We start from the raw sequence: 26,544 nt of genomic DNA, 5'->3' as shown, positions 1-26,544 counted from the left end.
CATTTGAGAAATGTCTGCTGGCTGGTTGGCAGTTAAGACCAGTTCCTGAGTGGTTTTAGAGGACCAGGAACAACTTGACTCTTGACCCCTTGGCTGTACTTGGCTGGAGCCTGGAGTGATAACAGAGACAGTCTTGGCCAGGCTGGGGGCCAATCATGCAAAGAGTTCACTGCACAAGCCCGGGTACACACACTAAGTAGGGAATATAATGCCATTTGTTGCCAAGAGACGGATGTCAAAACATCCGCTAGCCAAAAATAGACAAGATAAAGATTATCATTCTAAAATTATAATTCAAGGTCTGAAAGTAGACATTTTTGTGTAGGCCTCAGTGGTTTGGGTTGGAATTTTTGCAGCTGCGCTAACTAAGGACTGAAAACCCTCCACATGAAGGAGAGGAACGTAGCCTAGTGGTTAGAGAGGCAGGTAGCCTAGTGGTTAGAGAGGCAGGTAGCCTAGTGGTTAGAGAGGCAGGTAGCCTAGTGGTTAGAGAGGCAGGTAGCCTAGTGGTTAGAGAGGCAGGTAGCCTAGTGGTTAGAGAGGCAGGTAGCCTAGTGGTTAGAGAGGCAGGTAGCCTGGTGGTTAGAGTGGCAGGTAGCCTAGTGGTTAGAGGAGGCAGGTAGCCTAGTGGTTAGATGAGGCAGGTAGCCTAGTGGTAGGAGAGGCAGGTAGCCTAGTGGTAGGAGAGGCAGGTAGCCTAGTGGTTAGAGCGTTGGACTAGTAACCGAAAGGTTGAAAAATCGAATCCCCGAGCTGACAAGGTGAAAATCTGTTGTTCTGCCCCATTGAAAATAAGAATTTGTTCATAACTGACTTGCCTAGTGAAATAAAGGTAAAATAAAATAAACAATTTGTGAATTCTGAAAATTGCAATAAGTTCCCAGGAGACCAAGTGTCTCCATTCCTCAAAACATGTTCCAGTCACCATACACAAGAATAGGATCCTATCAGGTCAGAAATGTAGAGCAAGGAGGGAAAGATAAAGTGAATTTGGACTCCCAGTTCTCGTGTCAGAGCATCAGTGTCCACGGGTCTAAGCATTACGCTGCCATCTAGAGGCAGAAACGATAAAAAGCTTTGTACAAAACCTGTCTCACTCACACACAGGATCCCAATGCACAGCCAGGTCAAAGCAAACCCCCAGCAGTGTGTTTGTGTGAGTGAGTGATAGATGAGATTCCAGCGGTCTAACAGTGAATGTCAGCGTCCCAAACGGTACATTATTCCCCTGATATAGTGCACTACTTTTGACAAGAGCCCTATGGACCCTGGTAAAAAGTAGTGCACTACACATACGGAATAGGGTGTCATTTGGGGCGCAAACTTAGAGTGCATATCTTTCCCTTCCAGGCACTCACCTGTTGAACGTGTGCAGCAGGTCCAAGACCATCCTGTCAGTGGTGTTGACAAACTTGCACTGCACGGACAGGAAGGAGCCGTCGGCCGAGCACTGAGGGGGGGAGCGCTCCCCGACGCCGTGGAGGAGACGCCTCGACCTCACCTCACAGCTGCCTGGGCCTGGTTGTCAAAGGTTGTTCTGATCAGCTCTAGTCATTTATATATTACTGTGCTGTGTGGCTAAGTTGGTAGAGCATGGCACTTGCAGCGTCAGGATTTGTGGGTTCGATTCCCGCTGGGGGTCACCCATTAGAAAATGGATGCACATAATACTGTAGGTGGTAAATGACATATCAACACACAACACAAGTCATCCTGCTCCTAACTAACTCACACTGAGAGGGCTTTCCGTTCTGCCGGGTCCCGTAGAGCTCCATGCCTTCCAGGTCTACACACCAGCACTGTCCCCGGGCGCTGTCACACTGCACCGCCTGGTACTCCCCAGAGGCCTGGCACTGGGGCACCAGGGGGGCATCGCCACTCAGCAGGGCCTGCTGTCTGTGGAGCTGGCAGGACGTCAGACCTGTGGGAGGAGGAGGAGGAAGAGGAGGAGGAGGAGGAAGAGGTCAATGATGATAAACAGCATTTACATAGTGCATCTCAAAAGGTCTTCCAGTATTCAACATGAGCCTGGCTCGGGTTCCCAGGGGGAATTCATCCCATCAGGCACCAATGTGGTTTCACTGTTAAAACAGATATTTCTAGGAAGAGGGGCGTTCTGCTCACAGTACACAGCTGATCCGTTCTGTCTGGATCCAGAGATCTCAGCTCCCTCTGCGTTCACACACCAGCACTCACCACCAGCACGGCTGCACTGGACGTGTCTGGAGCACACAACAGTTAGGAGAGAGCAGGGAACAGCGGCACGCTTCCCAAATGGCACCCTATTCCCGGCATAGTGCACTACGTTTGACAGGAGCCTTAGGCAAGTAGTGCACTACATAGGGATTGGGAATAGGGTGCCATTTGGGACATATTCAGGGAAATTGCTTCTTTACCGTCCTGGCTAGCTTTTACCGTCCTGGCTAGCTTTTACCGTCTAGGCTATCTTTACCGTCCTGGCTAGCTTTTACCGTCCTGGCTAGCTTTTACCGTCCTGGCCAGCTTTTACCGTCCTGGCCAGCTTTTACCGTCCTGGCCAGCTTTTACCGTCCTGGCTAGCTTTTACCGTCCTGGCTAGCTTTACCCGTCCTGGCTAGCTCTACCCATCCTGGCTAGCTCTACCCATCCTGGCTAGCTTTACCCGTCCTGGCTAGCTTTACCCGTCCTGGCTAGCTTTTACCGTCCTGGCTAGCTTTACCCGTCCTGGCTAGCTTTTACCGTCCTGGCTAGCTTTTACCGTCCTGGCTAGCTTTTACCGTCCTGGCTAGCTTTTACCGTCCTGGCTAGCTTTTACCGTCCTGGCTAGCTTTACCCGTCCTGGCTAGCTCTACCCATCCTGGCTAGCTCTACCCATCCTGGCTAGCTCTACCCATCCTGGCTAGCTTTACCCGTCCTGGCTAGCTTTTACCGTCCTGGCTAGCTTTACCCGTCCTGGCTAGCTTTTACCGTCCTGGCTAGCTTTACCCGTCCTGGCTAGCTTTTACCGTCCTGGCTAGCTTTTACCGTCCTGGCTAGCTTTTACCGTCCTGGCTAGCTTTTACCGTCTAGGCTAGCTTTACCGTCCTGGCTAGCTTTACCGTCCAGGCTAGCTTTATCCGTCCTGGCTAGCTTGTGTCATATACAGCACTGTCAGGTATACCTGAATCGCCCGTCCTCTGAGCACTGGGGGACATGGTCTTGTTGCCGGGCAGAACTACCACCACGTAGAGACTCACACTGACTCAGGGTCTCAGACTCCAGTTGATATTCTGAAAACAGCAGCAAATACAATTTAGTTGTTCAAAACTGTGTCCATTTCTTTGTGGGGAATTTAAAGATGTTGTATTCGGCTTACAGGCATATGGCTCGTACACACAGGAAACATAAACACAGCCTAAATTATAGTATAATAAATACACTACATCATCAAAAGTGTGTGGACACCTGCACATCCAACACCTCATTCCAAAATCAAGGACATTAATATGGAGTTGGTCTCCAACTTTGCTGCTATAACAGCCTCCACTCTTCTGGGAAGTATTTCCACTAGATGTTGGAACATTGCTGTGGGGACTTGCTTCCATTCAAGAGCATTAGTGAGGTTGGGCACTGACGTTGGGCGATTTGGCCTGGCTCGCAGTCGGCTTTCCAATTCATCCCAAAGGTGTTTGATGGGGTTGAAGTCAGGAACCTGTGCAGGCCAGTCAAGTTCTTCCACACTGAACTCGACAAACCATTTCTATAGGGACCTGGCTTTGTGCACCGATGGCATTGTCATGCTGAAAAACAGGAAAGTGCCTTCCCCAAACTGTTGCCACAAAGTTGGAAACACAGAATCGTGTAGAATGTCATTGTTTTCTGTAGCTTTCAGCTTTCCCCTCACTGAAATTAAAAGGGCCTAGCCTGAACCATGAAAAACAGCCCCAGAACATTATTCCTTTTCCACCAAACTTTACAGTTGGCACTATGCTTTGGGGTAGGTAGTGCCAAACCCAGATTTGTATGTTGGACTGGCAGAGTGTGAAGCGTGATTCATCACTGCTCGGCCATGAAAACACATTTCACGAAGCTCCCGACGAACAGTAATTGTGCTGACGTTGCTTTCAGAGGCAGTTTGGGAACTTGGTAGCGAGTGTTGCAACTGAGGAAACAATACTTTTTTGTCCTTCAGCACTTGGCGGTCCCGTTCTGTGAGCTTGTGTGGCCTACCACTTTGCGTCTGAGCCGTTGTTGCTCCTAGACGTTTCCACTTCCCAATAAAAGCACTTACAGTTGACCGGGGCAGCTCTAGCAGGGCAGAAATTATACAAACTGACTTGTTGGAAAAGGTGGCATCCTATGACGGTGCCACGTTGAAAGTCACTGAGCTCATCAGTAAGGCCATTCTACTGTCAGTGTTTGTCTATGGAGATTGCATGGCGGTGTGCTTGACTTTATACAGGGTGAAATAGCCGAATCCACTAATTTGAAGGGTTGTATACATAGTTTGGAATATAGTGGATATACAAAATAGAAATAATGATAAACATAAAAAAAGCATAATCAGAAATAAATTTAAATTACAGCTGAAAATAACTTTGACATATTCAAAAACCCAAGATAAAGAGCCCTAAAGTTTTACCTGAAATCTTCCCCTCAGACAGACAGAGGTAACACAGCAGTATGGAGGAGATCTGAACCAGGCTCATCATCTTCCTCAGTCAGTCTGCCCGTTGAACTGTGAGGAGACTGGGACTAAAACCTCTGGATTTATACCATCAGTGTTAACTGCAATGTCATCCTCCCCTAGGTTGTCACCGCACGTGGTCCTCACTCGCCAAACATGGAACACTCATGTGTGTTTGGAACAATGGTAGTTCTGGAACATTCTAGTGGGAGCAGCCAAGCCTGAGACTCAGAGAGCCATCAGAAGGGAGGAGTTGGTCATGCAAGACTTGACCTGGGATGCAGTAGAAACCTCGAAACCAAATCGGAAGAAAACGGACAGAAACGTCGAGTGGGACTATCTGAATTTGTCCAATAAGAAACTGTTGTTTAACGCTGTAAAACATTTTTCTACGGTTTACACTAATAAATACGACCCAGGTGAACATGACTTGCACCTTCGGGATGACGCTCTTTCAAGAGCCAACGGACGACAGGTTTCTGAAGTCTAATGACATAAAACATGGAACGCAAGGCCAGCAACAGACAACACAAATTAACATTTGAATGTGTAACAGTTTAGCACACACCAACTCTGTAATATAATCATTTAAAATAATAAGCGTAAGACGAGATATTAAATATCCAGAATATCTTTTTTTTAATGGCATTGTACATGTAGTAAATCACAAAGAACAGGTCTTAAATAAACTCTTAATGTACAGCTGGTATATGTCAATAAAAATCTACTTTGTTTTCTCCCCTACCGACTGGTTCTAAAACACTTTTTTATACAGGTTAATAGAAACGCTAAATAAACATAGTCATTTTTCTTCAAGTATATTTTATCCTCTTATGTATTTCTACAGATGTCTCCTCATCTTTACAGTTATAAAAACTGTACATAAAATGACCCAAAAAAACAGCAATCAACACATTGCTTTTTTTTTTTTTTTAAATACGCATTTCACATCCAGCTGGCAATTTAGCTTCCTGTGGTACAAGTCAAACGTGTCCCCTTAGCCCGAAGACATTGTGGTGTTATGTGACGTAGCAGCCATACCGGGGCCGTACTGAAAGCATCAAAAACCCCACAGACAGAGGCTACGTCCCCCAAATGGCACCCTATTCCCTACACAGTGCGCTACTTTTTGAACAGGCTCCCATAGGGCTCAGGGTCAAAAGTAGTGCACTACATAGGGAATAGGGTGCCATTTCGGGACATACACACAGAGACAAACGTGCCACAGATGTCCCGTGACATCGAGGCCATTTCCGTGGTTGTCATGGAGATATCCCGAAGACACACAGTCGTATGTCTGTCTGTGGATTGGGTATATTATATACACCAGTCAAATAGATATATCTTTCCCCATGTTAACATTGTAAACTTGGCGGGTCATACCTTCAGACTTGGCACATAAAGAGAATGAAAGTTAACGATTGTAAAAGGTGGCAATAGATTCCTGAAATGAAATCAGAATGCAGTCGCTAAATGACTGATGTTAGCACTGTTTTTTTAAACAAATCATCTCACCCTAGTGTGAACTTGTCAAACAAGTTTCAGACCACGTTTCCAAAACAGAACAGATTTCTGGCAGGTTAAAGCTACAATATCATCTAACATTCACCTCGGTGATTTAGATTTTTGCATTAACTCATATCACACAAGCAAGGCTTCCACAGCTCTGCTCCTACTGAGGCAAGAGAGTGGTGGGTCGTTTCCCAAATGGCCCCCTATATATTCCCTACATACTGTAGTGTACTACGGTCTAAAGTAGTGCCCTATAAAGGGAATAGGGTTCTATTTGGGACGGACCCATGACGAGGTGATCTCATAGCATTTTAATAATCTAATTGAATTAAATTGAATTTCAGCTATTTCATAGAATGCGTGTGAACAGATTTAATGTACGTGGACAAACCCTAATTTCCTGGTTAAGAAAACGTTGTGGGCATTTCACTTCATAACAGGGAGTCTTAGTTAAAACAACAAACGTCCTGGGCCCTACAAACTAACACTGTGTTACACTGGTACTTTTCATCCACAAGTCCCATTTCGTCAACTCAATACTTGTCAGTTACTCCAGCTCAAAACACCCTTCTTTCCAATACCAAGAGTCCACTGGACCCAACTCTATCCTGTTGGTCTCTATACGTCCATTCACCCCCCTTGTATTGAGCCAACTGAAGCTTCACTCCCACAGTCTGTCTAGGAGGAGAAGGTATGCTCAGTTTGACAGTTTATGGACCACAGCAGACGGTGTGCTTCGGTGCCAGAGAGAGAGGACGGGGTTCACCCTGGGTTTGGATAGGACTCTCCTCTGTGAAGTGCTGTGATGACACCAGATGCCTGGTGCTGTTGCCATGCTAACCCAGGCCAGACACGGGCCAGATTCTACCTAGGTCAGGCCAACCCAAACTCACACAGAACACAGGGTGCTCATCTGTTGCACCTTGCTCAGGTCTGTGAGGAGCTGCTTGATGCGGTGTTTGAGCTGAGGCAGTCTGGCCAGGGGGTCCGGAGGCTCCAACTCCCCAGTGAAGTCCAGCCAGCTCTCCAACACTGAGGGACGCAGAGAGAGAGACTAATAAGGATCTAATAAGGTAAGAACGAGTTCCTCCAATTACAATCGGGTCATTACCTCCCACTGCTTTGGTATTATTAGTGTATAGGATAGGACAGTGTATTATTAGTGTATAGGATAGGACAGTGTATTATTAGTGTATAGGATAGGACAGTGTATTATTAGTGTATAGGATAGGACAGTGTATTATTAGTGTATAGGATAGGACAGTGTATTATTAGTGTATAGGATAGGACAGTGTATTAGTGTATAGGATAGGACAGTGTATTATTAGTGTATATGATAGGACAGTGTATTATTAGTGTATAGGATAGGACAGTGTATTATTAGTCTATAGGATAGGACAGTGTATTAGTTTATTGATAGAACAGTGTATTATCAGTGTATAAGATAGGACAGTGTATTATTAGTCTATAGGATAGGACAGTGTATTAGTTTATTGATAGAACAGTGTATTAGTTTATAGGATAGGACAGTGTATTAGTTTATTGATAGAACAGTGTATTAGTTTATAGGATAGGACAGTGTATTCGTTTATTGATAGGACAGTGTATTATTAGTGTATAGGATAGGCCAGTGTATTAGTGTATATGATAGGACAGTGTATTATTAGTTTATAGGATAGGACAGTGTATTAGTTTATAGGATAGGCCAGTGTATTTAGTGGACCACCCCATTTACCATCAAGCTCCTTCTCTAGACCACCCCATTTAACATCAAGGTCCTTCTCTAGACCACCCCATTTAACATCAAGGTCCTTCTCTAGACCACCCCATTTAACATCAAGCTCCTTCTCTAGACCACCCCATTTAACATCAAGCTCCTTCTCTAGACCACCCCATTTACCATCAAGCTCCTTCTCTAGACCACCCCATTTACCATCAAGCTCCTTCTCTAGACCACCCCATTTAACATCAAGCTCCTTCTCTAGACCACCCCATTTAACATCAAGCTCCTTCTCTAGACCACCCCATTTAACATCAAGCTCCTTCTCTAGACCACCCCATTTAACATCAAGCTCCTTCTCTAGACCACCCCATTTAACATCAAGCTCCTTCTCTAGACCACCCCATTTAACATCAAGCTCCTTCTCTAGACCACCCCATTTAACATCAAGCTCCTTCTCTAGACCACCCCATTTAACATCAAGCTCCTTCTCTAGACCACCCCATTTAACATCAAGCTCCTTCTCTAGACCACCCCATTTACCATCAAGCTCCTTCTCTAGACCACCCCATTTACCATCAAGCTCCTTCTCTAGACCACCCCATTTAACATCAAGCTCCTTCTCTAGACCACCCCATTTAACATCAAGCTCCTTCTCTAGACCACCCCATTTAACATCAAACTCCTTCTCTAGACCACCCAGAACACCACATTTACCATCGAGCTCCTTCTCTATGAGGTCCATCCTGCCCGCCACCTGGTTCTGAACATCTTCTATGTGAGTCAGGAGGTTCATCTGCCACTGGAGACAGTTCCTGGCATGTTCCACTGAGTCGGGTCCCCTCTCATTCAGACAGCCAGGCACAGCCAGCACTGAGTCTGGTCCCCTCTCATTCAGACAGCCAGGCATAGCCAGGGAGCCAGGCACAGCCAGGGCAGTTGTCTTCTGTTGACAACACACAGCATTAACTCAACCACAAAAATCAAATCAAAAATTGATCAACACATTTTACAGTTAATTTTCTTTAAAGGAAAGCCGATAGCCTAGTGGTTAGAGAGGAGAGACAGCAACCAGAGGGTTGCCAGTTCGAATCCCGGGTCTGACAGGAAAAATCTGTCCCGGAAGTGAGCTGGCAACTCGGAGGGGTTAAATGTATCAAACCCTAGATACCACAGCTTGCCGTTGTGCACTTAACTCCACGGGCACCCCCTGTTCCTACCTCTCCATGTAGTGTATTGTCTTTAGGAGAGGTTGGGATAAACAGTCCCCTGTTCCTACCTCTCCATGTAGTGTATTGTCTTTAGGAGAGGTTGAGATAAACAGTCCCCTGATCCTACCTCTCCATGTAGTGTATTGTCTTTAGGAGAGGTTGAGATAAACAGTCCCCTGTTCCTACCTCTCCATGTAGTGTATTGTCTTTAGGAGAGGTTGGGATAAACAGTCCCCTGTTCCTACCTCTCCATGTAGTGTATTGTCTTTAGGAGAGGTTGAGATAAACAGTCCCCTGACCCATGTAGTGTATGTATTGTCTTTAGGAGAGGTTGCGATGAACAGTCCCCTGATCCTACCTCTCCATGTAGTGTATTGTCTTTAGGAGAGGTTGGGATAAACAGTCCCCTGACCTACCTCTCCATGTAGTGTATTGTCTTTAGGAGAGGTTGAGATAAACAGTCCCCTGACCCATGTAGTGTATTGTCTTTAGGAGAGGTTGAGATGAACAGTCCCCTGATCCTACCTCTCCATGTAGTGTATTGTCTTTAGGAGAGGTTGGGATAAACAGTCCCCTGTTCCTACCTCTCCATGTAGTGTATTGTCTTTAGGAGAGGTTGAGATAAACAGTTCCCTGTTCCTACCTCTCCATGTAGTGTATTGTCTTTAGGAGAGGTTGGGATAAACAGTCCCCTGTTCCTACCTCTCCATGTAGTGTATTGTCTTTAGGAGAGGTTGGGATAAACAGTCCCCTGTTCCTACCTCTCCATGTAGTGTATTGTCTTTAGGAGAGGTTGGGATAAACAGTCCCCTGTTCCTACCTCTCCATGTAGTGTATTGTCTTTAGGAGAGGTTGAGATAAACAGTCCCCTGTTCCTACCTCTCCATGTAGTGTATTGTCTTTAGGAGAGGTTGAGATAAACAGTCCCCTGTTCCTACCTCTCCATGTAGTGTATTGTCTTTAGGAGAGGTTGGGATAAACAGTCCCCTGTTCCTACCTCTCCATGTAGTGTATTGTCTTTAGGAGAGGTTGGGATAAACAGTCCCCTGTTCCTACCTCTCCATGTAGTGTATTGTCTTTAGGAGAGGTTGGGATAAACAGTTCCCTGTTCCTACCTCTCCATGTAGTGTATTGTCTTTAGGAGAGGTTGAGATAAACAGTCCCCTGTTCCTACCTCTCCATGTAGTGTATTGTCTTTAGGAGAGGTTGGGATAAACAGTCCCCTGTTCCTACCTCTCCATGTAGTGTATTGTCTTTAGGAGAGGTTGAGATAAACAGTCCCCTGTTCCTACCTCTCCATGTAGTGTATTGTCTTTAGGAGAGGTTGGGATAAACAGTCCCCTGTTCCTACCTCTCCATGTAGTGTATTGTCTTTAGGAGAGGTTGGGATAAACAGTCCCCTGTTCCTACCTCTCCATGTAGTGTATTGTCTTTAGGAGAGGTTGAGATAAACAGTCCCCTGTTCCTACCTCTCCATGTAGTGTATTGTCTTTAGGAGAGGTTGAGATAAACAGTTCCCTGATCCTACCTCTCCATGTAGTGTATTGTCTTTAGGAGAGGTTGGGATAAACAGTCCCCTGTTCCTTCCTCTCCATGTAGTGTATTGTCTTTAGGAGAGGTTGGGATAAACAGTCCCCTGTTCCTACCTCTCCATGTAGTGTATTGTCTTTAGGAGAGGTTGGGATAAACAGTCCCCTGTTCCTACCTCTCCATGTAGTGTATTGTCTTTAGGAGAGGTTGGGATAAACAGTCCCCTGTTCCTACCTCTCCATGTAGTGTATTGTCTTTAGGAGAGGTTGAGATAAACAGTCCCCTGTTCCTACCTCTCCATGTAGTGTATTGTCTTTAGGAGAGGTTGAGATAAACAGTCCCCTGTTCCTACCTCTCCATGTAGTGTATTGTCTTTAGGAGAGGTTGGGATAAACAGTCCCCTGTTCCTACCTCTCCATGTAGTGTATTGTCTTTAGGAGAGGTTGGGATAAACAGTCCCCTGTTCCTTCCTCTCCATGTAGTGTATTGTCTTTAGGAGAGGTTGAGATAAACAGTCCCCTGTTCCTACCTCTCCATGTAGTGTATTGTCTTTAGGAGAGGTTGAGATAAACAGTCCCCTGATCCTACCTCTCCATGTAGTGTATTGTCTTTAGGAGAGGTTGGGATAAACAGTCCCCTGTTCCTACCTCTCCATGTAGTGTATTGTCTTTAGGAGAGGTTGAGATAAACAGTCCCCTGTTCCTACCTCTCCATGTAGTGTATTGTCTTTAGGAGAGGTTGGGATAAACAGTCCCCTGTTCCTACCTCTCCATGTAGTGTATTGTCTTTAGGAGAGGTTGAGATAAACAGTTCCCTGTCCCCTGTTCCTACCTCTCCATGTAGTGTATTGTCTTTAGGAGAGGTTGGGATAAACAGTCCCCTGTTCCTACCTCTCCATGTAGTGTATTGTCTTTAGGAGAGGTTGGGATAAACAGTCCCCTGATCCTACCTCTCCATGTAGTGTATTGTCTTTAGGAGAGGTTGAGATAAACAGTCCCCTGTTCCTACCTCTCCATGTAGTGTATTGTCTTTAGGAGAGGTTGGGATAAACAGTCCCCTGTTCCTACCTCTCCATGTAGTGTATTGTCTTTAGGAGAGGTTGGGATAAACAGTCCCCTGACCCATGTAGTGTATTGTCTTTAGGAGAGGTTGGGATAAACAGTCCCCTGTTCCTACCTCTCCATGTAGTGTATTGTCTTTAGGAGAGGTTGAGATAAACAGTCCCCTGTTCCTACCTCTCCATGTAGTGTATTGTCTTTAGGAGAGGTTGGGATAAACAGTCCCCTGATCCTACCTCTCCATGTAGTGTATTGTCTTTAGGAGAGGTTGAGATAAACAGTCCCCTGTTCCTACCTCTCCATGTAGTGTATTGTCTTTAGGAGAGGTTGGGATAAACAGTCCCCTGTTCCTACCTCTCCATGTAGTGTATTGTCTTTAGGAGAGGTTGGGATAAACAGTCCCCTGTTCCTACCTCTCCATGTAGTGTATTGTCTTTAGGAGAGGTTGGGATGAAGTTACATCCCAGTTGGACCTGATGTACAACTGATGAATAAAGTGATCGTCTTAAAAACAAACAAGAGACAATGAACATCAACAACACCTTTCTTACTTCCTGTTCCTTGGCTGTGAAGTGGGTGGAGTGGGAGGCGGGGTTAGTATTAGCCACCACCCCTCCTCCCTCCTGGCTGTTGGAGCCGTGGGGGTCTGTAGAGGGCCAGTGTTCCAGCTGTCCGGGGCTGGGGGGTTTCTGGTAGCTGTAGAGCAGAGAAGAGTGATTACAAAGACAATCAATAAAATACATTATGAACACACTGTAAACTAGTGACTGGCACCAATATGGCTAATTCAACACAACATGGATAATGTTTGATTCCATACCAGTGCCCATCGCTACTAAAATCAGGTATTAATCAGCTGAACGTGTACCTGTGCTCGCTGGTGATGTAAGTGTCTGTCTTGGAGGAGTTCTGGTTGTTCAGAGAGTTGTCTGTCAAGTGGATGCAGTCAGGGAGACCGCCCATGGGCTGGTCCTCGTCAGAGTTCACCCATGACCGAGCCCAGAAGTGCAAGTTGGGATTGTGTTTGTTCCTATAGGTGGACAAGGAAGTACTGGTTCATTTTGACTCCAAATGATCATGGATCCGTTTCAAATAGCACCCTATTCCCTTTTTATAGTGCACTAGATTTGACCAGAACCCTATGGCACCCTATTCCCTTTATAGTGCACTAGATTTGACCAGAGTCCTATGGCACCCTATTCCCTTTATAGTGCACTAGATTTGACCAGAACCCTAAGGCACCCTATTCCCTTTATAGTGCACTAGATTTGACCAGAACCCTATTCCCTTTATAGTGCACTAGATTTGACCAGAGTCCTATGGCACCCTATTCCCTTTATAGTGCACTAGATTTGACCAGAACCCTATGGCACCCTATTCCCTTTATAGTGCACTAGATTTGACCAGAACCCTATAGCACCCTATTCCCTTTATAGTGCACTAGATTTGACCAGAGTCCTATGGCACCCTATTCCCTTTATAGTGCACTAGATTTGACCAGAACCCTATGGCACCCTATTCCCTTTATAGTGCACTAGATTTGACCAGAACCCTATAGCACCCTATTCCCTTTATAGTGCACTAGATTTGACCAGAGTCCTATGGCACCCTATTCCCTTTATAGTGCACTAGATTTGACCAGAGCCCTATGGCACCCTTTTCCCATTATAGTGCACTAGATTTGACCAGAGCCCAGTAGTACAGACAATGAGTTCCACAGTTCTCTTCAGTGTGATGAAAACGTTGCCCTACGTGTTGACAGGGGACCTACTGTAGTATGTCCATCTTCAGCTGTAGTCCGTGAAGGACGTTGTTGACACTGAACACGTCTGCTAACAGCTGATGGGTGGACACGCTGGTCTTACAGTTCTGCTCAGAGTAGTTCTCAGAGAGGAAGGACAAGCCGTACATCTGACCCTTGTTCAACCAGTCTTTGTCATGGAGATATTTGGCACTCCACCTTTGACCTAAACAACCAAAACAAATGGCCATGTCAGGAAAACAACCAACATGTTGATGATGATGATGATGATAATAATAATAATAACAATAATAACAATAACAATAATAATAATAACAATAATAACAATAACCATAATAATAATAACAATAATAACAATAACCATAATAATAATAACAATAATAATAATAACAATAATAATAATAACAATAATAATAATGTAGGAATATCTTGGTCTTGTTTGTAAATTGTATAGGGTAGGTAGAAGTTGCCTAGCCTGAGTGCCAGTGTTGTTTGTAAATTGTATAGGGTAGGTAGAAGTTGCCTAGCCTGAGTGCCAGTCTTGTTTGTAAATTGTATAGGGTAGGTAGAAGTTGCCTAGCCTGAGTGCCAGTCTGTTTGTGTTATCATTCCAACTCTTTGTCACTCATGGTCATGTTTGGCTTGACAATGACATCAACGGAGCTGTCAAGAGCACAAACAGATCTGAGACCAGGCGAGAGAAGGAGACAACAGTTCTGGGACCAGGCTAAAAGTTGCCTCTAACCACCGACACAGAGTGAGATAATCTTTCATCCCCCTAATGGTTTAGGTTAGAGAATAATCTGATCCTAGATCTGTGGTTAGGGGAGTGTAGGGTATGATGTTACCTGGAGGGTCTCTGCAGATGTAACATATGTACTGGTCTGGGATGCTATCCTCCAGAAGCCCCATACACACACTGTGCTGCCAGCACATACACTCCTCACACTGAAACACAGAGAGAGACTGAATGTGTGTGTGTTTAGGTGGAAACAAATACTATCTGAACCCAGGTCTGAAACATGTATAATACATTTTATTGATTTATTTAACTAGGCAAGTCAGTTAGGAACAAATTCTTATTTACAAATGACAGCCCGTCCAAACACGGACGAGCACCGCCCTATGGGACTCCCAATCATGGCCGGTTGTGATACAGCCTGGATTCCAACCAGGGTGTCTGTAGTGACGCCTCTAGCACTGAGATGCTGTGCCTTAGACCGCTGCGCCACTCGGGAGCCCACATGACAACAGACATGTTTAAGCCCCATTGTTATGTCTGAGGGATAGTTGGAAGATTCCAGAAAATCCCCCCAAATTCCTGAAACACTACCCAAATCCCCCCACCCCAACGCTCTCCTAACCCAGACAACGCTGGGCCAATTGTGTGCCGCCCTATGGGACTCACGATCACGGCCGGTTGTGATACAGCCCGGGACCGAATCAGGGTCAGTAGTGACGCTTCTAGCACTGCAATGTAGAGCCTTAGACCACTGCGCCACTCAGGAGGCCCATATTAGAGGCCTGAAGGGAACGTCCTGGCGGAGCTTGTGGCAGACTTGTACATGTATTTGTTGTAAACTGCCCAGTTAACTGATACTAAAGAGTGATTCATTTAATATTAACTTCAGGTGTCCTTGGTGTTGAATTTACACCACAAGTGACTGGAATGTTCCAACCCCACCTCAGGCAGGTCCATCCCACCTCAGGCAGAACCACCCCACCTCAGGCAGAACCACCCCACCTCAGGCAGAACCACCCCACCTCAGGCAGAACCAACCCACCTCAGGCAGAACCAACCCACCTCAGGCAGAACCAACCCACCTCAGGCAGAACCAACCCACCTCAGGCAGAACCAACCCACCTCAGGCAGAACCAACCCACCTCAGGCAGAACCACCCCACCTCAGGCAGAACACTAGTCTGAGGGCTCCAGTCAGTCCAGTACCTGAATCATGAATCCATTCTCCTCGTCCATCTCACAGATACAGCGGACGATCTCCTGGGTACCATCCTCATCCTCCTCCTGGAAGTCCTCCATGTTTAGAGAGTCAAAGTCCTGGTCGGAGGGTTCAAAACAAACCCCCTTAGTCACATCTATACATTTCCTAAGCTATAACACACAATCTATTACATAGAGGAGGATCCTAAAGGACCACGGAGTCCAGTCTGCTTCCTGTTTTCTATGTTTCCAGAAACAAATGGTAGTATGGTGACAACCCTACCTGGTTGTACTCATCTCCACTAAACAGCAGGCTCTCTGTGGTCGAGTCCTCCAGGAACTCTATGTCTGACAGGTCTGGAGAGGGAGAGAGGGGGGAGAGATAGGGAGAGAGAGAGAGGGAGGGAGAGAAAGGGGGAAGTGGGAGAGAGAGAGAGAGAGGGGGAGGAAAAGAGAGGGAGAGAAAGGGGGAGGGGGAAAGAGGGAGAGAGAGGGGAGGGGGAGATAGGGAGAGAGGGGGAGGTAGGGAGAGAGGGGGGGAGGGGGAGAGGGAGATATATGTGAGTTGATCAATTTGAACAGCACATTCATGTAAAGATGAAATGTGATTGGTTGATATACACATGTATTTATACGCCTTCATTTCATAGAAAAGATGCCCTGTCAGGCGATTCCCACTCACTCTCTCCGGTCAGGTCCACAGAGAGGATGGCGCGGGGGTACTGGTAATGTTTGGTGGTGGAGCAGGAGGAAGAGGAGGAGCGGTGAAGAGCAGACGTCGTAGATCGCTCCAGGAAGGACAGGGACATGTCATCGTAGTCAGAATAACCTGCCGGTGAGAAAACACAGATTGTGTTATTATGATGTATTGACGATGTGCTACTCCTAACGTCTGTTTATCTTTCACTTCTGTATTTATTGGTGTTGTGTGTATTGGCTGGGGCAATTAAACTCCCCCCTTGGAGGATTGATTAAGTACTATCTTATGTCTCGTCTTAAATATATATATATGTTTACAATAAGCTATACAAATGGACTGGTCATTCGCTGACAACATACTACACACAACAGCAGGAGCCCTTGGGGAAACATTAAGATACAACACCTGAACTAAACGTACAGTGCTGCTTGGATTTCCTCTTCCTCTTCTTCTTCTTCTTCTGTTTCATCTTGAAGTGTTCCTTCTCTTTCCTGTCCCTCCGCTCTTTGTCCTTCTTTTTTCCTAAAAAACAAACAGAACATCTATTTAATCACCAACTGATTTGCTCAGAACAACGGAGGAATGTTATTTATTACAACTGCTAAGAAGAGAAGTAAGAACACAATCTCACCGATCACCTGGGATTTCTCCTCCAGTTTCACCTTCTTCTCATTCTTTATTAACCCTGTAGAAGGAGTCATGTAATTCAATCACAGTTCTCTGCAGCGAACTGGGTTGATTTAAATGTGCGACCCAAACGGCACCCTATTCCCTATATAGTGCACTACTTTAGATTGTTTGTTTTCCCCTCTGTCGTATTTCATGTGTTTTTCTTCTCATCTATATCACTACCTCATGGTGTGTTGTTGGGAAAGAGCTGGCCAGTGAAGCATGTCACTGGGCTGTTATACACCTGCTGCATCCTGCCCTGCCACTAACCTGGCTCCAGACCTCACAGCCCCACTGCCCTGCCACTAACCTGGCTTCAGACCTCACAGCCCCTCAGGAAGGCCCACTGCCCTGCCACTAACCTGGCTTCAGACCTCACAGCCCCTCAGGAAGGCCCACTACTCTGCCACTAACCTGGCTCCAGACCTCACAGCCCCTCAGGAAGGCCCACTGCCCTGCCACTAACCTGGCTTCAGACCTCACAGCCCCTCAGGAAGGCCCACTGCCCTGCCACTAACCTGGCTTCAGACCTCACAGCCTCTCAGGAAGGCCCACTGCCCTGCCACTAACCTGGCTTCAGACCTCACAGCCCCTCAGGAAGGCCCACTGCCCTGCCACTAACCTGGCTCCAGGCCTCACAGCCCCACTGCCCTGCCACTAACCTGGCTCCAGACCTTACAGCCCCTCAGGAAGGCCCACTGCCCTGCCACTAACCTGGCTTCAGACCTCACAGCCCCACTGCCCTGCCACTAACCTGGCTCCAGGCCTCACAGCCCCACTACTCTGCCACTAACCTGGCTCCAGACCTTACAGCCCCTCAGGAAGGCCCACTGCCCTGCCACTAACCTGGCTTCAGACCTCACAGCCCCACTGCCCTGCCACTAACCTGGCTCCAGGCCTCACAGCCCCACTACTCTGCCACTAACCTGGCTCCAGACCTTACAGCCCCTCAGGAAGGCCCACTGCCCTGCCACTAACCTGGCTTCAGACCTCACAGCCCCACTGCCCTGCCACTAACCTGGCTCCAGGCCTCACAGCCCCACTACTCTGCCACTAACCTGGCTCCAGGCCTCACAGTCCCACTACTCTGCCACTAACCTGGCTCCAGACCTCACAGCCCCTCAGGAAGGCCCACTGCCCTGCCACTAACCTGGCTCCAGACCTTACAGCCCCTCAGGAAGGCCCACTGCCCTGCCACTAACCTGGCTCCAGACCTCACAGCCCCTCAGGAAGGCCCACTGCCCTGCCACTAACCTGGCTCCAGGCCTCACAGCCCCTCAGGAAGGCCCACTACCCTGCCACTAACCTGGCTCCAGACCTCACAGCCCCACTGCCCTGCCACTAACCTGCCTCCAGGCCTCACAGCCCCACTACTCTGCCACTAACCTGGCTCCAGACCTCACAGCCCCACTGCCCTGCCACTGACCTGCCTCCAGGCCTCACAGCCCCACTACTCTGCCACTAACCTGGCTCCAGGCCTCACAGCCCCTCAGGAAGGCCCACTACTCTGCCACTAACCTGGCTCCAGGCCTCACAGCCCCTCAGGGAGGCCCACTACCCTGCCACTAACCTGGCTCCAGACCTCACAGCCCCTCAGGAAGGCCCACTACCCTGCCACTAACCTGGCTCCAGACCTCACAGCCCCTCAGGAAGGCCCACTACCCTGCCACTAACCTGGCTCCAGGCCTCACAGCCCCTCAGGGAGGCCCACTACCCTGCCACTAACCTGGCTCCAGACCTCACAGCCCCTCAGGAAGGCCCACTACCCTGCCACTAACCTGGCTCCAGACCTCACAGCCCCTCAGGAAGGCCCACTACCCTGCCACTAACCTGGCTCCAGACCTCACAGCCCCTCAGGAAGGCCCACTACCCTGCCACTAACCTGGCTCCAGACCTCACAGCCCCTCAGGAAGGCCCACTACCCTGCCACTAACCTGGCTCCAGACCTCACAGCCCCACTGCCCTGCTACTAACCTGGCTCCAGGCCTCACAGCCCCACTACTCTGCCACTAACCTGGCTCCAGGCCTCACAGCCCCACTACTCTGCCACTAACCTGGCTCCAGACCTCACAGCCCCACTGCCCTGCCACTAACCTGGCTCCAGGCCTCACAGCCCCACTACTCTGCCACTAACCTGGCTCCAGGCCTCACAGCCCCTCAGGAAGGCCCACTACCCTGCCACTAACCTGGCTCCAGACCTCACAGCCCCTCAGGAAGGCCCACTACCCTGCCACTAACCTGGCTCCAGACCTCACAGCCCCTCAGGAAGGCCCACTACCCTGCCACTAACCTGGCTCCAGACCTCACAGCCCCTCAGGAAGGCCCACTACCCTGCCACTAACCTGGCTCCAGACCTCACAGCCCCACTGCCCTGCCACTAACCTGCCTCCAGGCCTCACAGCCCCACTACTCTGCCACTAACCTGGCTCCAGGCCTCACAGCCCCTCAGGAAGGCCCACTGCCCTGCCACTAACCTGGCTCCAGACCTTACAGCCCCTCAGGAAGGCCCACTACCCTGCCACTAACCTGGCTCCAGGCCTCACAGCCCCTCAGGAAGGCCCACTACCCTGCCACTAACCTGGCTCCAGACCTCACAGCCCCTCAGGAAGGCCCACTACCCTGCCACTAACCTGGCTCCAGGCCTCACAGCCCCTCAGGAAGGCCCACTACCCTGCCACTAACCTGGCTCCAGACCTCACAGCCCCTCAGGAAGGCCCACTACCCTGCCACTAACCTGGCTCCAGACCTCACAGCCCCACTGCCCTGCCACTAACCTGCCTCCAGGCCTCACAGTCCCACTACTCTGCCACTAACCTGGCTCCAGGCCTCACAGCCCCTCAGGAAGGCCCACTGCCCTGCCACTAACCTGGCTCCAGACCTTACAGCCCCTCAGGAAGGCCCACTACCCTGCCACTAACCTGGCTCCAGGCCTCACAGCCCCTCAGGAAGGCCCACTACCCTGCCACTAACCTGGCTCCAGACCTCACAGCCCCTCAGGAAGGCCCACTACCCTGCCACTAACCTGGCTCCAGGCCTCACAGCCCCTCAGGAAGGCCCACTACCCTGCCACTAACCTGGCTCCAGACCTCACAGCCCCTCAGGAAGGCCCACTACCCTGCCACTAACCTGGCTCCAGGTGCTTGTCCTTATCGATCACCTTCTTCAGAATCTTGTCGTGGAGGGACTCGAAGCTCTTCTCCTGAGGTGGCGGAGGGAGAGACAGCTCTGTGCTGTCAGAGCTCATAGAGGCAGAGGAGCGCTTCTTCCTGTTCAATCTGGGAGGTTTCAGACAGCTCCCCAGTCCAGTACAGTCCAGTTGGAACATATGGCCCGGAGGGTACAGTGCTGGAGGACAGAGGAGACAGTATAAAACATATGGCCCTGAGGGGACAGAGGAGACAGTATAAAACATATGGCCCAGAGGAGACAGTATAAAACATATGGCCCTGAGGGGACAGAGGAGACAGTATAAAACATATGGCCCTGAGGGGACAGAGGAGACAGTATAAAACATATGGCCCAGAGGAGACAGTATAAAACATATGGCCCGGGGGGGACAGAGGAGACAGTATAAAACATATGGCCCAGAGGAGACAGTATAAAACATATGGCCCTGAGGGGACAGAGGAGACAGTATAAAACATATGGGGACAGAGGAGACAGTATAAAAAAATATGGCCCTGAGGGGACAGAGGAGACCGTATAAAACCTATGGCCCTGAGGGGACAGAGGAGACAGTATAAAACATATGGCCCTGAGGGGACAGAGGAGACAGTATAAAACATATAAAACATATGGCCCTGAGGGGACAGAGGAGACAGTATAAAACATATGGCCCTGAGGGGACAGAGGAGACCGTATGAAACCTATGGCCCAGAGGGGACAGAGGAGACAGAATAAAACATATGGCCCTGAGGGGACAGAGGAGACAGTATAAAACATATAAAACATATGGCCCTGAGGGGACAGAGGAGACAGTATAAAACATATGGCCCTGAGGGGACAGAGGAGACAGTATAAAACATATGGCCCAGAGGAGACAGTATAAAACATATGGCCCTGAGGGGACAGAGGAGACAGTATAAAACATATGGCCCTGAGGGGACAGCGCTGAGGGACAGAGGAGACAGTATAAAACATATGGCCCTGAAGGGACAGCGCTGAGGGACAGAGGAGACAGTATAAAACATATGGCCCTGAGGGGACAGAGGAGACCGTATGAAACATATGGCCCAGAGGGGACAGAGGAGACAGTATAAAACATATAAAACATATGGCCCTGAGGGGACAGAGGAGACAGTATAAAACATATGGCCCTGAGGGGACAGCGCTGAGGGACAGAGGAGACAGTATAAAACATATGGCCCTGAGGGGACAGAGGAGACAGTATAAAACATATGGCCCTGAGGGGACAGAGGAGACAGTATAAAACATATGGCCCTGAGGGGACAGCGCTGAGGGACAGAGGGGGGTGAGAGAGAGTATAAGGCTGGGCTCTGAACAAAAGTAGTGCCCTATAGGAAATAGGGTGCCATTTGGGATATAACCTAAAACAATTTTGTGAATTTGTGTATTCAAGTTACATACAACTGTGTTCTCAAATGAATGAAATGTAAATCCATACACGATGAAGTGGAGACAGTCCTGCGTCTCTTTGTGTTGTCAGGGACCTCCAGCAGGGTGGTGGTGGTGGGCATGGAGGCTGAGGTGGCCCGGGTACGACCAGCCCTGTCTGGGGAGCCTGGCAGCTCAGAGTCCTGGAGGTCCTTGTCAGCGTTGTGGTAATACTTGAGGTGGTAGTCCAGCAGCTTGGCTTTGCGGAAGGCCTTGGAGCACCCAGGGATCTTACACTTGTAGAGGTCCAGGTCGTTGGGAGACGTTGGGTCATCACACCACTTGGTGTTCATGACTGAGAGAGAGAGAGAGAGAGGACACAGAAGAGAGAGAGTGAGAGAGGTGACACACAGAGGAGAGAGAGGTGACACACAGAGGAGAGAGAGAGGTGACACAGAGGAGAGAGAGAGGTGACAAACAGAGGAGAGAGAGAGGTGACAGAGAGGAGACAAGAGAGGAGAGAAAGAGAGAGAGGTGACACAGAGGAGAGAGAGAGTGAGAGGTGACACACAGGAGAGAGAGAGAGAGAGGTGACACACAGAGGAGAGAGAGAGGTGACACACAGAGGAGAGAGAGAGGTGACACACAGAGGAGAGAGAGAGGTGACACACAGAGGAGAGAGAGAGGTGACACACAGAGGAGAGAGAGAGGTGACACACAGAGGAGAGAGAGAGGTGACAGAGAGGAGACAAGAGAGGAGAGAAAGAGAGAGAGGTGACACAGAGGAGAGAGGTGACACAGAGGAGAGAGAGGTGACACAGAGGAGAGAGAGAGTGAGAGGTGACACACAGGAGAGAGAGAGAGAGAGGTGACACACAGGAGAGAGAGAGAGAGAGGTGACACACAGGAGAGAGAGAGAGAGAGGTGACACACAGGAGAGAGAGAGAGAGAGAGAGTGGGAGGGAATGTTTTTCTGGATGATCAAGTCTCTCAGTCCAGAACCTGACACCCTTTTTGTTCAAGCTGGGCTGAAGAGCGTTTGACTATGCTTCCATTCTATCGGACAGAGAGGACTTGGTACAGATCGGCTTCTTACCGGAACATGAATAATAATTGCAGTAAGCCTTGAAGGAAATGAAAAGTAATGGTTGAAAGTAATACAATCAAAGTAAAATGATCTGGAATAAACTCGAGGAGAAAAAACCTACTTGGCTCCCTGGTGTGTTTGTTTAGTTTAGAGGTCCTGGTAATACTTCTCCTCCCAGCAGCTACAAATCAAACAGAAACACAGATGGATTAGGACATTATCTAACGTATATTATCCTGTACAATGTCTGACCCTAACGGCACCCTACTCCCCTAGAAAGTACACTACTTTAGCGCACTTTGTAGGGAATAGAGGGCCATTTGAGATGCTGCAGTTGAGAATAAATAACTCCCCCAGTCAAGAATTACCTGCAGCTAAGGGTGGGAATTTGTCTGCCACTGCCGTATGATTGGCTGATGATGGCCCGTCAGTCAGCTGGTCTCGGTGTGTGATTGGTGGATGAGATGGTGTGAGGATGGAGACAGCAGATGAAGGTGTAGGTGGTATGTCAACACAGTAGTTGTGGAGGGTCGATGACTCTGCCTTCTCCACAGAGTTTGTCATTTGATCTAAAGGAGGACAATTACACACAGAATAGATTCAGGGTTGAATAAATCAACATGTTTTCCTGGTTGTTCATGTTTTTTTTGTGTTCTTGGTCAGGGTTGTATTCATTAGTGCACACTGTAGCAAAACATTTTGTCACGCAAAATTAAAAACAAGCGTTTGTTATTTGACAAGTTCAGGTAGTTCCCTCTCTGTTTCGGCCCATTCGGTTCCTAGTTAATATGACCCAGTTCACGTCAGGAAGAACTCTTGTCCCTCGAGGCTGCACTCACCCTCTGGAGAGGAGGGGTCTTTGTGAGATGTGTTGTGCTCCCTCCCATGGGGTGAGAGGTCAGCGCACTGGGTGGTGGCGGGTTGAGAGGTCACGCTGGGGTCAGAGTTTATATCAGGGCTGACGGTGGCCAGGCGCTGGGAGCGTCTCCTCCTCTGGCTCTGTTCTGAGCTCCTGGGGGAGCCTGGAGGAACCGTCTCACCATGCCCTGTTGGAGAGGAAGCACAGCCACGTCACTTAACAAACAACCAAATGACCCATTAAGTATCATCATGGAAAATAGTTTTGTGCCGACAGTGATCGCAGCCCGAGCTCCCCAAGTCTTACTCCTGTTGGGTTCTGAGAATATGAAATATACTAATTCATGTCACTGAGGGAGAGAGCTTAATGTATAACGTTTACATTATGTCAGGATATGTTATTGTTAGCCATCAGGCATCCTATGGGTGGGATCCTCTGGGATGAGAAGAGACACAGTCTGGTACCAATCACCATGTCAGCCTTGAGTTGGGGAGGAGTGAGCACTTTGGGGTAGCGGTCAGGTCAGATGAAGTGAGGAAGAACAGATATCACCAAGGTTCTGTCTAGTAACAGAGATGCATTGGCTGTTTAGAGGTGTAGGAGGAGACTCAGCCTAGGAGAGAGGATTACATATCAGTGCTTGTTTAGAGGTGTAGGAGGAGACTCAGCCTAGGAGAGAGGGTTAAATATCAGTGCTTGTTTAGAGGTGTAGGAGGAGACTCAGCATAGGAGAGAGGGTTAAATATCACTGCTTGTTTAGAGGTGTAGGAGGAGACTCAGCATAGGAGAGAGGGTTAAATATCACTGCTTGTTTAGAGGTGTAGGAGGAGACTCAGCCTAGGAGAGAGGGTTAAATATCAGTGCTTGTTTAGAGGTGTAGGAGGAGACTCAGCATAGGAGAGAGGGTTAAATATCAGTGCTTGTTTAGAGGTGTAGGAGGAGACTCAGCATAGGAGAGAGGGTTAAATATCAGTGCTTGTTTAGAGGTGTAGGAGGAGACTCAGCATAGGAGAGAGGGTTAAATATCACTGCTTGTTTAGATGTGTAGGAGGAGACTCAGCCTAGGAGAGAGGGTTAAATATCAGTGCTTGTTTAGAGGTGTAGGAGGAGACTCAGCATAGGAGAGAGGGTTAAATATCACTGCTTGTTTAGAGGTGTAGGAGGAGACTCAGCATAGGAGAGAGGATTAAATATCACTGCTTGTTTAGATGTGTAGGAGGAGACTCAGCCTAGGAGAGAGGGTTAAGTATCAGTGTTTGTACAGATGTGTAGGAGGAGACTCAGCCTAGGAGAGAGGGTTAAGTATCAGTGCTTGTACAGATGTGTAGGAGGAGACTCAGCCTAGGAGAGAGGGTTAAGTATCACCGCTTGTGTGAACAACGTCTTTGACTAAAGCAGCTGTGTTGATCCTCTGGGAAAAATAAACTTGGTTTAAGCTTTCATAGAGTCTGTGGAGTTTTTACTGGGAGAATTAGAACCTAACACTTCTGAGGCAATTAGTTTGTTTTTCCCCCAAAAAAACTGTATACATAAAGTTAATATTTGTAACACCACTTGTGTCTAAGACTATACACTACTTTGAGTTGGTTAGTGGAAGTACTTTTCCCACTATGATCCTGTCCCTCAGCAGACCGACCTGAGGTAGCCGTGTCTGGGCAGCTGTGTCTGGGGGAGGGACTCAGCATGGACTCTGGGGCTGACATGGTGTCCTCCCCAGCAGACAGAGTCGTGATGGAGCACGGCGGCCTGGACGCTCTCTGCTTCTGGCTGCTGTTAACCATGACAAACGGGTTCTTCATTATTTAACAAATTATTATACAAATAGCAACAAAAATATGAATTAAAAGTACAACTTACAATTACATTATTAATGACAAATTATTACCTGATTACACTACACTATAAATATACCAAAAAAGCACAGATTTCCTAGGGCATTGAAAGCCAATAGTTATCTTGTCAAACGCTACCTGTTGGACTCCCCAGAGTGGTGCTTCAGACGCCTGTTCCGACACTTGGCTGGAGAGCCCGTCACAGAGGACCCCGTCTGTCTCTGGGTCTGCCCCTGTAAGGAATCATGGTCTGCTGTTCTTGGTACCTTCTGGAAGAATACAGAAAGGAATAAACAGTGGGATTGCTGTCATGAATTGACTCTTGGGTTAAGTCCCAAATGGGATCCTATTCCGTATTTAGTGCACTACTTTTGTTATGGGCTCTGGTCCAAAGCAGTGCACTATATAGGGAATAGGATGCCATTGGGGACACAATCTTAGCAAAACAAATTCTATGGCGCAAAGTCTGTCTTTGAAGTTATTTTATGTATGTATGCATGTATGTATGTATGTATGTGTGTATATATATATATATAAATATATCTATCTATATCTGCACTACAGTGAGTGACTAGCTGGTACCTGTTGTTGGGACATTATCTACACTACAGTGAGTGACTAGCTGGTACCTGTTGTTGGGACATTATCTACACTACAGTGAGTGACTAGCTGGTACCTGTTGTTGGGACATTATCTACACTACAGTGAGTGACTAGCTGGTACCTGTTGTTGGGACATTATCTACACTACAGTGAGTGACTAGCCGGTACCTGTTGTTGGGACATTATCTACACTACAGTGAGTGACTAGCTGGTACCTGTTGTTGGGACGTCACTGGGACTTCTGTCCGCTCCTTCTTACAGTCAGCATCATCTTCATGGGATTCTGAAGGCAGAGGGAGAAGAATATAACAGGTCCATTAACAGGTTGGAACGCCACACACAATGGCTGTCCCAAATGGCACCCTATATCCTCTATAGTGTACTACCTTTGGCCCAGTCCCTGGTCAAAAGTAGTGCCCTATAAAGGGACTATGGTGCCATTTGGGAGACACATTGTACATGTGTTGGCTAACTACGGAGGGCCCTGTGGTGAAATATGACCTGTGGTTTTACAGGCCTAGACCCTCCAGGGTGAAACATGACCTGTGGTTTTACAGGCCTAGACCCTCCAGGGTGAAACGTGACCTGTGGTTTTACAGGCCTGGATCCTCCAGGGTGAAACATGACCTGTGGTTTTACAGGCCTGGACCCTCCAGTGTGAAATATGACCTGTGGCTTTACAGGCCTGGATCCTCCAGGGTGAAACATGACCTGTGGTTTTACAGGCCTGGACCCTCCAGGGTGAAATGTGACCTGTGGTTTTACAGGTCTGGATCCTCCAGGGTGAAACATGACCTGTGGTTTTACAGGTCTGGATCCTCCAGGGTGAAACATGACCTGTGGTTTTACAGGTCTGGACCCT

General features: G+C 48.2%; 2 protein-coding genes across 12 annotated transcripts in view; both read right to left on the bottom strand.

Moving 5' to 3' along the window:
* Positions 1 to 6,681, bottom strand: part of tg (thyroglobulin) — a 98,949-nt gene extending 92,268 nt beyond the window's left edge. Inside the window, exons 1-6 of the mRNA XM_036961549.1 lie at positions 6,644 to 6,681; positions 4,601 to 4,674; positions 3,140 to 3,248; positions 2,125 to 2,222; positions 1,733 to 1,921; positions 1,359 to 1,518 (exon numbers count right to left, since the gene is read on the bottom strand). Of these exons, the coding sequence (XP_036817444.1) occupies positions 1,359 to 1,518; positions 1,733 to 1,921; positions 2,125 to 2,222; positions 3,140 to 3,248; positions 4,601 to 4,674; positions 6,644 to 6,681 (668 nt within the window). The remainder of the gene's footprint in view (positions 1 to 1,358; positions 1,519 to 1,732; positions 1,922 to 2,124; positions 2,223 to 3,139; positions 3,249 to 4,600; positions 4,675 to 6,643) is intronic.
* phf20l1 (PHD finger protein 20 like 1) overlaps positions 5,261 to 26,544 on the bottom strand; it is a 28,119-nt gene continuing 6,835 nt past the window's right edge. For 8 of the 11 annotated variants that reach the window (XM_036935725.1, XM_036935729.1, XM_036935752.1 and 5 more), the window contains 19 exons: positions 25,898 to 25,965; positions 25,219 to 25,349; positions 24,885 to 25,018; positions 23,229 to 23,435; positions 22,758 to 22,958; positions 22,511 to 22,570; positions 21,373 to 21,657; positions 19,875 to 20,093; positions 16,711 to 16,764; positions 16,500 to 16,601; positions 16,062 to 16,208; positions 15,663 to 15,736; positions 15,386 to 15,496; positions 14,287 to 14,386; positions 13,448 to 13,643; positions 12,545 to 12,706; positions 12,219 to 12,372; positions 8,595 to 8,823; positions 5,261 to 7,189 (listed from right to left, as the gene is read on the bottom strand). In XM_036935725.1, coding sequence (XP_036791620.1) covers positions 7,047 to 7,189; positions 8,595 to 8,823; positions 12,219 to 12,372; positions 12,545 to 12,706; positions 13,448 to 13,643; positions 14,287 to 14,386; positions 15,386 to 15,496; positions 15,663 to 15,736; positions 16,062 to 16,208; positions 16,500 to 16,601; positions 16,711 to 16,764; positions 19,875 to 20,093; positions 21,373 to 21,657; positions 22,511 to 22,570; positions 22,758 to 22,958; positions 23,229 to 23,435; positions 24,885 to 25,018; positions 25,219 to 25,349; positions 25,898 to 25,965 — 2,777 coding nt within the window. In that variant the 3' untranslated portion in view covers positions 5,261 to 7,046. The remainder of the gene's footprint in view (positions 7,190 to 8,594; positions 8,824 to 12,218; positions 12,373 to 12,544; positions 12,707 to 13,447; positions 13,644 to 14,286; positions 14,387 to 15,385; positions 15,497 to 15,662; positions 15,737 to 16,061; positions 16,209 to 16,499; positions 16,602 to 16,710; positions 16,765 to 19,874; positions 20,094 to 21,372; positions 21,658 to 22,510; positions 22,571 to 22,757; positions 22,959 to 23,228; positions 23,436 to 24,884; positions 25,019 to 25,218; positions 25,350 to 25,897; positions 25,966 to 26,544) is intronic. The other 3 variants (XM_036935735.1, XM_036935748.1, XM_036935750.1) reach the window with 3 other exon arrangements.

Source organism: Oncorhynchus mykiss, chromosome 2 (assembly GCF_013265735.2).
Source record: "Oncorhynchus mykiss isolate Arlee chromosome 2, USDA_OmykA_1.1, whole genome shotgun sequence".
In the NCBI taxonomy this organism is placed as follows: domain Eukaryota; kingdom Metazoa; phylum Chordata; class Actinopteri; order Salmoniformes; family Salmonidae; genus Oncorhynchus; species Oncorhynchus mykiss.
The sequence above is the reverse complement of the archived record's forward strand: the minus strand, read 5'-3'. Positions and strand labels throughout refer to the sequence as shown.